Source organism: Bufo gargarizans, chromosome 2, assembly GCF_014858855.1.
Source record: "Bufo gargarizans isolate SCDJY-AF-19 chromosome 2, ASM1485885v1, whole genome shotgun sequence".
Classification (NCBI taxonomy): domain Eukaryota; kingdom Metazoa; phylum Chordata; class Amphibia; order Anura; family Bufonidae; genus Bufo; species Bufo gargarizans.
Window position 1 is genome coordinate 462,880,454 of NC_058081.1, and position 13,349 is coordinate 462,893,802.

At 39.1% G+C, this 13,349-nt stretch overlaps 1 protein-coding gene across 4 annotated transcripts in view; it reads right to left on the minus strand.

Annotated features, from left to right (window-relative positions):
• Nucleotides 1–3,609: 3,609 nt before the first annotated feature.
• The window catches only part of GABRG2 (gamma-aminobutyric acid type A receptor subunit gamma2), a 259,789-nt gene continuing 250,049 nt past the window's right edge, over nt 3,610–13,349 (minus strand). For all 4 annotated transcript variants that reach the window (XM_044277830.1, XM_044277833.1, XM_044277832.1 and 1 more), the window contains one exon: nt 3,610–3,885. In XM_044277830.1, coding sequence (XP_044133765.1) covers nt 3,610–3,885 — 276 coding nt within the window. The remainder of the gene's footprint in view (nt 3,886–13,349) is intronic.

A 13,349-nucleotide genomic window follows, 5' to 3' on the forward strand; every position in this document is an offset into this window, starting at 1 on the left:
GTAACCTGTTATATCCAGCAGCAACATGATCCTTGGGGACATATCACCTCTGGGGCTAGTCATTGGCTATTCGGAAGGTCACCAAAAGGATTAGTGTGAATCAGGTAAGTATGATTTTTTATTTTTTTTATTTTTATTTGATACCACACATTACAGCCAGGGACTAGTTAAAAAGGGCCAAAATCCAAGAATACTTCTTCCATAAAGTAATTGGGGTAATATTATATATATATTTTTAAACGGCATGATAATGAAAACCCGGTAACAATTGCATAATGTACAAAAATCTATATTATGATAATTTCATTAACTGATTAGCCTATTCATTTTTTGGCAATTACACTAAGTAAGGTAAGGAATTTAAGAGTTGAGATACTGTAAAGCGAGGTAAGGCATCTATAGGTTGATTAGAGAGGAACATAAGGAGAACAACAGAGGCTCTGGGATTTGGAAAATGACAACTTTCTGAGGAGTGTGGAGTTCATAGTAGTAATAATAATATAAATAATATATAAAAAAAATCTAAAGTATTTCATTTTCTGTTGATTTTCTGCAAAACATGGCACATATTTTTTTTTTCAGCACCAGATTTCTAGCATCTAAAATATAAACAAATACAGAAAATAAAAATAATTACACCAATCTCATTTTACTGATATGTTACTTAATAATAATCTTTCACAATTGTTTCAACGCCTAATAAATTAATTTGTTATATATTTTTATTTATTTAATTTATGCAGTGTCCTCTAATTTCCCTAGCAAAATACACTGCACCTAATACTATTTTGGCTGTGTTTTTGGCACATACATATACAGTGAAACCTCTTCAAAAAGACCACCTCTTTTAAAATAACACTCTTTTATATAGATCAATTTAACTGTAAAATATTAAATTGTTTTAGTTCCATCAATACCATGCATTTGGCCATATTCTTTGAGAAAACCAACTCTCTAGAAGGCTATTTTTATGGCATTTTAGTGATCACCTCAAAGACGTTTCATTGTAATATATAGTCATATATATATATATATATATATATATATATATATAAAATATTGTATATATACTTCAAATACTTTAGATGCCTGTGTAGTGACTTATTTATATTGTATTGTTTATGTGAAATATATTTACAAACAAGTCATTTTAAGAGAATATATATCAATATACTACAAATAAAATTCAATGGCTCTAACCCTGGAGTTTTGGAAAATGAGTTGGAAGTATGTTGGCACCCATTAAATACCATTGCACAGTCTGTTTCTTCTCAGTGAGAACATTGGTATAGGATTTAAATCTAAATCAGCTTGCAAGTATCAGACACATATTCTTCAAGTCCTAGCAGTAATTTTTTTATCTGAATAGAAATAAATGCAAATATAAAAGCCATTTTTATAAGATCAGAGGTAGATTTGATATTATCACATACTTCTAAACATAATCTAAATATTATTATTATATTTAATTTTTTTTCACAGTTGTCTATTATTATTTGATTTTACATTTTCTCCTGCAAGGTCTTGTTCATAGTTTTATGTTCATTCTTGTTAATAATGACATTGCTAACATACATGTTTTCTGATTTTTACTGTAAGTAGCTATACAGAAGCCTATAGGAAAAACAGTATGGCAATGACAAAAAAATGAACAAACTAAAAAAAAAAAAACACTAAACACACAGAAAAGCCGTGCAATTTATAATTCACTATTAACTGAATACTGTCATAAAAAAAGTTTTCATAGTAAATTCAGTTACTGGGGAGAATTATCCCAAACAGAAATGTATAGGACTTGTTAGACACTAGAGGCTATAATATGTCAAATAACTACTCTCCCAATAATCATATGGTTTCTGACTAACACATTGCTATAGGAACAGGTGTCTTTGCTTCAAAGGGTTGTCCAGGATTTTACTATAATGACCTGTCCTTACCCCCACTGATCAGCTGTTTAGGGGTAGCCCGAAACTTGTGCTAGAACTACACAGAAAAAAAAAATGGACAACCCCTTTCAGTCTTTAATTGTTACATAAAAATATATTATATAGATTTCTTGACACCTATTTTTCTCCAGTTGTCAAATATTACGCTAATCTTATCAAAATGTTGCTATGTTTGGCTATTTTAAATGCTAAAGCAGCATTGATATACCATTAATAGACATTAAATTATAACAGTAAATTATGTTTATTATTATCGTTAACTAATTTTGTTCTCAAGATTTAATCGTTTTTAACTGCAGTCTTGCTTGTCAAATGTTTTACATTTCTTTATTCCTAACTAGTCTCTGGTTCATCTTTTTTTTCTTTTTTTTTTACCTCTAAATGGCTGAGAATACAAAGCCATACATATATCTTAAAAGAGATATCCCATCTCTAAATGAGGACATGACTGGATGATCTCCAAGGGTATAGCTGGCACCCACAATGATCATACATTGCTGCCAGAAAAACTTGAGTGGCTACAGTGTCACTAGAATAAAAATGTAGCATGTCATGCAGACCATTTAGAGGCATAAGCAACCATATATTTTACTTTGTGGAGCTGAATCCTCTAAAGTAGTAGATGCATCCCTTCTGTAGATAATAGATTATACACAAGTAATAGACACCCTATATGATATCCTAGAACCCTTATATAACAACCCCAAATAAGACAACATCTTGAGAAATATGCTCAAATGCAATGAAAAATCTATTTCACTATGATTTGCATCATATCCCATTAGTGTTTACTCTGTAGGCTATAAAAAGGTAACAACTTGCCAGATTACCTGTCAATCAAATATCATCCTCAACTTAACTACAAATATATAGAATAGTAGAAATCCAAACACATTGATTTCTACTGCTCCCTTTGGAAGGTATTTAATATTTGAAAATGGCATCCCAGGTATGCAGATTGCTTTGAATTCTTATCTTTAAGGCATATGTAATGGTACCTAAGGAAGTGCAGGATAGTTTAAATCCTCATGCATGACATGAACATAAGTAGCTATAGTTGAGTAGTTATAATGAATTCATAAGATCCTTTACCTAAAATAGCACAAGCAACATACAAAGAAAACATAACACTGTATGGTATAGTCCATGTGCTTTGTGTTGGCCTCAGTGGATGCATGCATTTACTATAGGGTTTAATGTAATAAAATATTTACATCATTTTACATGTGCTCTCCAACTGGACAGTGAATAGTTATTCATTTTATAAAAAGTATTTGAAGCTTTACTTCTATAGACAAGTTGCAATATCTCAGTGTAATAAGTAACATCATTAAAATGCAGTGAAAAAGATTTTCAGGTCATATGTTAGCATGATTTGTATCTGCCAAAATGCATTTACATAGAGGCTTTCCCTTATCTTTCAAATATACAGTATTCCATATAATGCTTATGTAGTGTAATAGCCTAAACCAAGATCTGAAAGCTCAGATCCACTGTCTCAGTTTTCATATAATACCAGCCTATGGCACTCAGTAAATTGAATAAACCGATAAAATGTGCATTGGTGCTATACACAAACCATATTACTTCTTAAATGAAAAATATTTCTGATTTATAAGGCCTGTGTCGCATATCCATTTCAGTGGCATATTTTCTTTTCTTTTTAAAGATAAAGATATGATACCCAATAAACCAAGTTAAATAAGCAGAAAGCAGTTGGGAAGAAAATTCGGGAATATGAGTCAATTTTTGCAACTCGAATATGTATTCTTCCATGTCTCCAAGCACCAGTTCGGCAATCCTCAAAACAGCAGAAGAAACTGGCACAATCTTTTCCATCAAGACATTCATAGCCATATTCTTCGTCTCTCTCTTGCAGATGTGTGGCATTATTCATCTGAATAGTTGCTGATCTTGGACGGATGTCAATAGTCGGGGCCTAATAATGTTATATGAAAAAAAGAAAAAAAAAAGAACAAAGCAAAAACATTGCATTAGGCATTGGATCATAGACAGAATATTATGCACACACTTCACTGTGAAGAAATAATTCAAATATTCCCCAACCAATGACTCGGGTGTCATATGTGGCTCTGAGGCCCATCACATTTGGCTTACCCGATGTTCCCAGTAGAAGATAGTATTGGTACTAGTCAAACCCCAGATGTTAGAGATTTAAATGACTTTTTCAGTCAGAAGAGTCAAAACCATATCAGTTACAGTTAACATAATGTAAAACCCTTACCATTAGGTCATATTTATTAAACGTGATTACAAATTAAAAAAACATTAGTAGAATTAATCACTAATTATGTGCAGAATGTGGGAAAGTAGAAATGAATTAGTGCTCTGGTGCACTGCATGTCCAACACATCTATGGATCACTGGACAGTATCACTTAATATCTTCTATTATAACGAATCTTCTATAATACATATAAAGCCACTATATATATATATATATATATATATATATATATATTATGAATAGATGTAAACTGATGATTGAGAGGAATTAGTAGCATGATGCGGTACAGAACGTGATGGTAGGCAGACACACAGACAACAAGAGTGGCATGATGGGGCACCAACGTCAAAGAAAGATCTATTCATTGGAATAAGCCTGAGGAGTATGAAAATGTGAATATTGATGTAGTAAACATGTATATATGCAGCTTAATTAAATTGAACCCCCCCCCCCCCCAAAAAAAGCAAGCATAGGTAAATTGGTGCCCTACCATGTGTCTTGTAGTAATCACATATATATGCTAGTTTAAGTAAATTTAACAATCCCCTAGAAAAATATAAATTGCATCCGTGTGGAAATGGAATTCATGGAAATGGACAATTGAGGCCTGATGCTCATTTTAACATTTTCACTCACAGGTAGATTAAAGCCCTACCCTGTGTCTAGTAGCAATCACATATATATGATGTTTAAGATTCAATTTAATAATCCCCAAAAACATTTTAAATGCCACCATGTGGAAATGGAATTCAAGGAAACTGACGATTTAGGCCTGACTTTTAATTTTTAGTTTTCACTCACAGGTAGATTGCCACTACACTTTGGGAGTGCTGCCCTACCCTGTGTCTTGCAGTAATTTAACAATCCCTCAAAAAATGTAATTCCAACAGTGTGGAAATGGAATTCAAGGAAACAGAAGATTGAGGCTTAACACTAAATTTCTTGTTAACACACACAGGTAGATTGCCACTACACTTTGGGTATTGATGCAGACAGACAGCAACAGTGGCAAGGTCTATTCACTGAAATCAGCCAGAGGAGTAATAAAATGATAATATTGATGCAGTAATATTGTCATGGCGCAGTGTGGGAGGAAGACTCCACACTGAACACTGTAAGGAAGCGGGAACAGTAACTAGGTCTTGACATATGGGAAAGGGAGCTGGGAACCTCCTAATGTATCCCTAAACCTCGCCCTGACTCCTAACCATATGAGCAGACCCAGCTGGTAGGAGTGCTCATACGCTGGAACCTCGGACCCTGAGTCGCCCTGATGATCCCTAAAATTAACACGAATGGACACAGGACACGACAGGAACTAGAGATGACCTGCTCCTTCAACAGCATGTATGGCAGACATATCAAGGCAAACTCCAACAACCAAGACACCGTCGTGACACATATATGCAGCTTAATTAAATTGAACTAAGTCACAGAAGCCAACTAACTAAAACATAACTTTTATTCTTAATGCTATAAGATCAAAAAGGTCCTTCTCTGGGAACTAACGAATACAACACAGACAAACAACCAAACAACCATAAGCGGCCGACAAGGAACAGAAGAAGATGCTCTGGTACTGACAACGGCTTTTTTTTCTCTTCGACGGGCAGTTCTTCCACCAGCTCAGGGGGACCGCTATAGGGAGTCCCTGTGCTCCGACTTATGCAAATCTCCTCCTGGGCTGGTGGGAGGACCAAGTGGTTTTTCCTGATACTCATAACTGGTGGGGTGACAAGATCGTCTTCTGGACCAGATACATTGACGATGTCTTTATCATCTGGAATGGGAGTCCGGAGGAGTTTACCAGGTTCGTTGAGGCTCTCAACACAACGAGCTGGGACTTTCCTTTACCTCGGAATTTCATCCTGATTCACTAACGTTTTTGGACGTCAGGGTCACTAAAACCGGAGGCGGTCTTGTCACCTCCACCTTCAGGAAAACCACAGCCACAAACAGCCTACTGCACTGGGATAGCCACCACCCAACCAGCTTGAAGAGGGGCATACCCCGAGGGCAGTATTTACGTATGAGGGTTTTCACCAAGAATCAAGAAAATTGCAAAAGAGGTTTGCAACGTGGGGCTATCCGCAGCATGTTCTTAGGGGGGCCTTTCATAATGCATCTGTCTGTGAGCGAAGTTCTCTTCTGATACTCAGAGAGTCAAGGGAGAAAAAGGAGGAGACAATTAGAATTATCTCCACATTTGACACAAGAAATAAGGAAGTCAGGGAAGTTATCAACAAATACTGGCAGATCCTCCTTATGGACCCGGACGTGTCAGATATTCTATCCTCTCGTCCAAGTATATTGTTTAGAAGGGGGAGATGTCTTCGTGACCGACTGGTTCACAGTCACTATTCAGGACCTGTTCCGATGGGAACACGGCTCGATCACAAGCCAATAGGCACCTTTCGGTGTGGGTCCTGTCTAGCCTGTAAAAGCATCAACCCCTCTAAACAGAACATCTGTTCACTCACGGGCAGAATGTACGATATACAGGACTTTATCAACTGCCGCAGCAAGGGGATTGTGTACCTGGCCCAATGCACGTGCCCCAAGGATTACGTTGGTAAAACGTTCAGGGAATTTCGTAGACGAATCCTGGAGCATGTGAACGACATTAAAAACAAGAAGGACACACCCATAGCTAATCACATGTGGGAGGTCCATAACGGGAACTCCCGACTAATTAAATTCTCCGCCTTGGAATTAATTAGACCTTCCCCCAGAATGGGGTGACTGGGACTGGAGGATTCTCCAGAAAGAAACGGAGTGGATCTTCCGGTTCCGCTCACAGTCCCCAGGTGGCTTAAATGAACAACTAACATTCTCAAGTTTCCTATAAAACACTCGGTCATCCTGTCGGAACTACGTTTTAACTTCTTTTCTCACGACGGAACTGGATATCGACACGCGAAGTGTTAATCTTACTATCATTAGGACCTATCCAATGATTTAGGTCACACATTATTATCACATGTATCTATCGTACATAGTACTAACGACTGCCCTAGCTCCAGGTTGTAGGGCAAATATCTCCAACTTTCACCTATGAGGTGCCATATTAACACCCCTGAGGAATGAGATGCCATTTGTGGGAAATTAATATATTATTTATCATGAATAACCCCACAATAGGTTGTCCATATGCGCTTTCACATGATCAGGTATGTCAGCCTCTTTATTACCAACCCATGGAAATAAGAATATACATTTGCACCTCCCCCTTCTTGATATGTATATGGAGGAGTGACCCACATGAATATGTCATTTATTTATTTTTGAGTGGGGTCACCTCCATTAACTTGATGGGATTTATCATCGTTAGCAGATTCCTAGTATCCCCTCCCTTGACCGCCCGTCAGAACTAACTAGCTTCCTCCTCCTCCTTACCGGCTGTGGAACGCAGCGGAACGCATAGCCACGCCCACGGGATGCCGCGCTGGAGCGCAAGCAAACTTGCGTTCCAGTCACTGCGCCTTCCTGATGACGTCGCAGGCCCGGATTGGCCGTGTTACGGTGGAACGCACGGCCATCTTGGAGCCCCGGCGTGCGTTCCACCAGATGTGACTTAGGGGATCGACATAACCGGTGAGAAGAGCGGCGATTCTCCTATGTGACAGTGTAAACAGAAGAGAGGGGAGCCTGGGACACCATTATGTGCACCTATATATTTTAGCATATCTATATTAAATTAACATATGGCACCTGTGAATAAGAGGGGCGGAGGGGGGACTGGACCACATGATGCCCCTACAACTTCTGTGATTGGAGACTCACTATTAGGTACTGCCCCACCTGGAAGTTTAAATAGGCTAGGGATTAGCACACAAATTGGAGCCTTATTTTCAGTGCCCCCTGGAGCACCCCAACCCGCAGGTCGCCGCTTCGGACTCATACAGCATAAGATAAGTATTAAATCAATTTAAATTATCGTTTCTATCTGAACTGGCTGTTATTTGTCATATTACACTATTGTTGTGAATTCCGTGGCAGATACATGCGATCTTGGGGTTGCTCCAGTTATTATTTCATTGTTTTCTCTTTTGATTTTGGTTTATGTGTGTTAAACCATTGGTGTGTGGCCACCAAGCCTTGTGGGTGGGCCACCCGATTACCTTCATTGTCTCCTGATGAACCTATGTTTAATAGGGGAAACGCGTCGAGACTAGAAGGGAGAGCAATAGTATATTATCTATTTTAATTAACGCATTGAATGACCCGGGCATCCATATGGGCCAATCTGTGTGGTAAGGGCTTTTTTAAGGACAGATAGTCTTAGGCACGGGGACAGAGTGCTTCTACCATCTGGGGGCATCTCTGGGCAGAGAATAAGACCAGGGACACCCTAGGGTTACACCAGGGACCCCATATGGTTGCCCAGCACTCGTTGTCAGTACCAGAGCATCTTCTTCTATTCCTTGTCGGCCGCTTACGGTTGTTTGGTTGTTTGTCTGTGTTGCATTCGTATTAGTCCCCAGAGAAGGACCTTTTTGATTTTATAGCATTAAGAATAAAAGTTATGTTTTAGGTAGTTGGCTTTTGTGACTTAGTTTTTCTATACAACTACCAATTGAGTATTTTTTTCAGTCAATTTAATTAAATTGAACCCCCCAAAGAATGAAATGTATAATTGCAACCATTTAGAAACGGAATAAACAGAAATAAATGGCTCTCAATTTCTTGTTATCATGCATAGTTAAATAGGTGCCCTACCATGTGTCTTCTACTAATCACATATATATGTTGGTTTAAGTAAATTGAACAATCCCCCCCCCCAAAAAAAAATGTATTGTAACAATTTGGAATTCACAGAAACTGACAATTGAAGCGTGACGCTCAATGACTCATTATCGCTCACAGGTAGATTGATGCCCTACCCTGTGTCTTGTAGTAATATATATGCTGCTTTAAATAAATTTAAGAATCCCTAAAAAAATATATATATAATAATTCCAACCATGTGTATATGGAATTCATGAAAATGGATGATTGAGGCTTAATGCTAAATTTATTGTTAATACACACAGGTTGATTGCTACCCTAACCTATGTCTTGTAGCAATCACACATATATGCTGTTTTAATTAAATTTAACAATCCTTCAAAAATGTTTTTCTTTGTAACCGTGTGGAAATGGAAGTCACGGATGATTAAAGCATGACACTACATTTCTTGTTAATACACATAGGTAGTTTGCGGCCACACTTCAGGAATTGATGCAGACAGACAGCAACAGTGGCAAGATTGTGCACCGCCAACAAGGCAAGGTCTATTCATTGGAATCAGCCAGAGGAGTGTGAAAATGTTGGTATTGATGCAGAAATTATGTATATATGCAGCTAACTTAAATTTAACCTCCCCCCCAAAAAAATTTATAGCAGCAGTGTGGCTATGAATAAACTGAAACAGATGATTGAGGCGTGACACTCAATGTCACGTTAATACAGACAGGTAGATTGCTGCTACATCTTGGGTATTGCTTCAGTAATTACATATATACAAATATATACAAATATATACAGTCAGGTCCATAAATATTGGTACATTGACACAATTCTAACATTTTTGAATCTATATACCACCACAATGGATTTGAAATTAAACAAACAAGATGTGCTTTAACTGCAGACTGACAGCTTTAATTTGAGGGTACTCACATCCAAATCAAGTGAACGGTGTAGGAATTACAACAGTTTGCATATGTGCTTCCCACTTGTTAAGGGACCAAAAGTAATGGGACAGAATAATAATCATAAATCAAACTTTCACTTTTTAATACTTAGTTGCAAATCCTTTGCAGTCAATTACAGCCTGAAGTCTGGAACGCATAGACATCACCAGATGCTGGGTTCCATCCCTGGTGATTTTCTGCCAAGACTCTACTGCAACTGTCTTCAGTTCCTGCTTGTTCTTGAGACATTTTCCCTTCAGTTTTGTCTTCAGCAAGTGAAATGCATGTTCAATCTGATTCTGGTCAGGTGATTGACTTGGCCATTGCATAAAATTCCACTTCTTTCCCTTAAAAAAACTCTTTGGTTGCTTTTGTAGTATGCTTTGGGTCATTGTCCATCTGCACTGTGAAGCGCCGTCCAATGAGTTCTGAAGTATTTGGCTGAAAATGAGCATCAATAAATACAAGAGAACCAGTTCCATTGACAGCCATACATGCCCACACCATGAAACTACCACCACCATGCTTCACTGATGAGGTGGTATGCTAAGGGTCATGAGCAGTTCCTTTTAGGGATGAGCAAACCCGAACTGTATAGTTCGGGTTCGTACCGAATTTTGGGGTGTCCGTGACACGGACCCGAACCCGGACATTTTCGTAAAAGTCCGGGTTCGGGTTCGGTGTTCGTCGCTTTCTTGGCGCTTTTTGAAAGGCTGCAAAGCAGCCGATCAACAAGCGTCATACTACTTGCCCCAAGAGGCCATCACAGCCATGCCTACTATTGGCATGGCTGTGATTGGCCAGAGCACCATGTGACCCAGCCTCTATGTAAGCTGGAGTCACATAGCGCCGCCCGTCACTCTGCTCTGATCAGCATAGGGAGAGGTTGCAGCTGCGACGTTAGGGCGAGATTAGGCAGTGATTAACTCATCCAAAAGACTTAATTCAGTGATCGATCTACAGCTATGGATGATTGAACAGCTGCTATTGAATTGCTCACTGTTTTTAGGCTGCCCAGAGCGTTTTTCAGTCACTTTTTTCTGGGGTGATCAGCGGCCATTTTGTGTCTTGTGGTGCGCCAGCACAAGCTGCCACCAAGTGCATTTAACCAGCACTAGTGTGGTTATTTTTTAGCCATATACTATATCAGGGGCAAGCTGAGCCTGCCACCAAGTGCATTTAACCCTCAATGGTGTGGTTGTTTTTTGGCTAAATCCTACATCAGGGTCAAGCTGTCACACCAAGTGCATTTAACCAGCAATAGTGTGGTTATTTTTTGGCCATATACTACATCAGGGGCAAGCTGAGCCTGTCACCAAGTGCATTTAACCCTCAATGGTGTGGTTGTTTTTTGGCTAAATCCTACATCAGGGTCAAGCTGTCACACCAAGTGCATTTAACCAGCAATAGTGTGGTTATTTTTTGGCCATATACTACATCAGGGTCAAGCTGAGCCTGTCACCAAGTGCATTTAACCCTCAATGGTGTGGTTGTTTTTTGGCTAAATCCTACATCAGGGTCAAGCTGTCACACCAAGTGCATTTAACCATCAATAGTCTGATTATTTTTTGGCCATATACTACATCAGGGGCAAGCTGAGCCTGTCACTAAGTGCATTTAACCCTCAATGGTGTGATTATTTTTTGGCTAAATCCTACATCAGGGTCAAGCTGTCACACCAAGTGCATTTAACCATCGATAGTCTGGTTATTTTTTGGCCATATACTACATCAGGGGCAAGCTGAGCCTGTCACCAAGTGCATTTAACCCTCAATAGTGTGGTTGGTCAAGCTGTCACACCAAGTGCATTTAACCATCAATAGTGTGGTTATTTTTTGGCCATATCCCAGTCTAATTCTGTCAGTAAACATATACCTGTCACCCAGCGCCTAAATAATAGGCCTCAAATTTATATTCAGCTAAATCTGTCGTTACTGCTGTGGCTGGTCAAGTTATTTAGTATCCGTCAAAGCACATTTTTTGTTCTGGGTTGAAATACAATTCCCAATTTAGCAATTTCCTAATTTAGTGGTTTCTGCTGTATCAGAGCAATTTAAAATCTATCCCTAAAAGGGTATATAAGATTCAAGGTGCAGATAGGGTCATTCTGAATAACTTCACACACACGCTACTGTGCATTTCCAAGTCTAATTCTGTCACTAAATCCATACCGGTCACCCAGCGCCTAAATACTAGGCCTCAAATTTATATCCCGCTAAATCTGTCGTTACCGCTGTACTGTTGTGGCTGGGCAAGTTATTTAGTGTCCGTCAAAGCACATTTTTTGTTCTGGGTTGAAATACAATTCCCAATTTAGCAATTTCCTAATTTAGTGGTTTCTGCTGTATCAGAGCTATTTTAAATCTATCCCTAAAAGGGTATATAAGATTCAAGGTGCACATAGGGTCATTCTGAATAACTTCACACACACGCTACTGTACATTTCCAAGTCTAATTCTGTCAGTAAACGTATACCTGTCACCCAGCGCCTAAATACTAGGCCTCAAATTTATATCCAGCTAAATCTGTCGTTACTGCTGTACTGCTGTGGCTGGTCAAGTTATTTAGTGTCCGTCAAAGCACAGTTTTTGTTCTGGGTTGAAATATAATTCCCAATTTAGCAATTTCCTAATTTAGTGGTTTCTGCTGTATCAAAGCTATTTTAAATCTATCCCTAAAAGGGTATATAAGATTCAAGGTGCACATAGGGTCATTCTGAATAACTTCACACACACGCTACTGTGCATTTTCAAGTCTAATTCTGTCAGTAAACGTATACCTGTCACCCAGCGCCTAAATACTAGGCCTCAAATTTATATCCAGCTAAATCTGTCGTTACTGCTGTGCCTGTATTAGTGTAATACGGTGCCTAAATAGATAGCCAGATAGTGTTAGGTGTCTGTAAAAAAAGGCCTGAATTTGAATTCAATACATTGGGCCAAATAATATTTTTCTTATTGTGGTGAACGGTAACAATGAGGAAAACATCTAGTAAGGGACGCGGACATGGTCGTGGTGGTGTTAGTGGACCCTCTGGTGCTGGGAGAGGACGTGGCCGTTCTGCCACAGCCACACGTCCTAGTGTACCAACTACCTCAGGTCCCAGTAGCCGCCATAATTTACAGCGATATTTGGTGGGGCCCAATGCCGTTCTAAGGATGGTAAGGCCTGAGCAGGTACAGGCATTAGTCAATTGGGTGGCCGACAGTGGATCCAGCAAGTTCACATTATCTCCCACCCAGTCTTCTGCGGAAAGCCCACAGATGGCGCCTGAAAACCAAGCCCATCAGTCTGTCACATCACCCCCATGCATACCAGGGAAACTGTCTGAGCCTCAAGTTATGCAGCAGTCTCTTATGCTGTTTGAAGACTCCGCTGGCAGGGTTTCCCAAGGGCATCCACCTAGCCCTTCCCCAGCGGTGGAAGACATAGAATGCACTGACGCACAACCACTTATGTTTCCTGATGATGAGCACATGG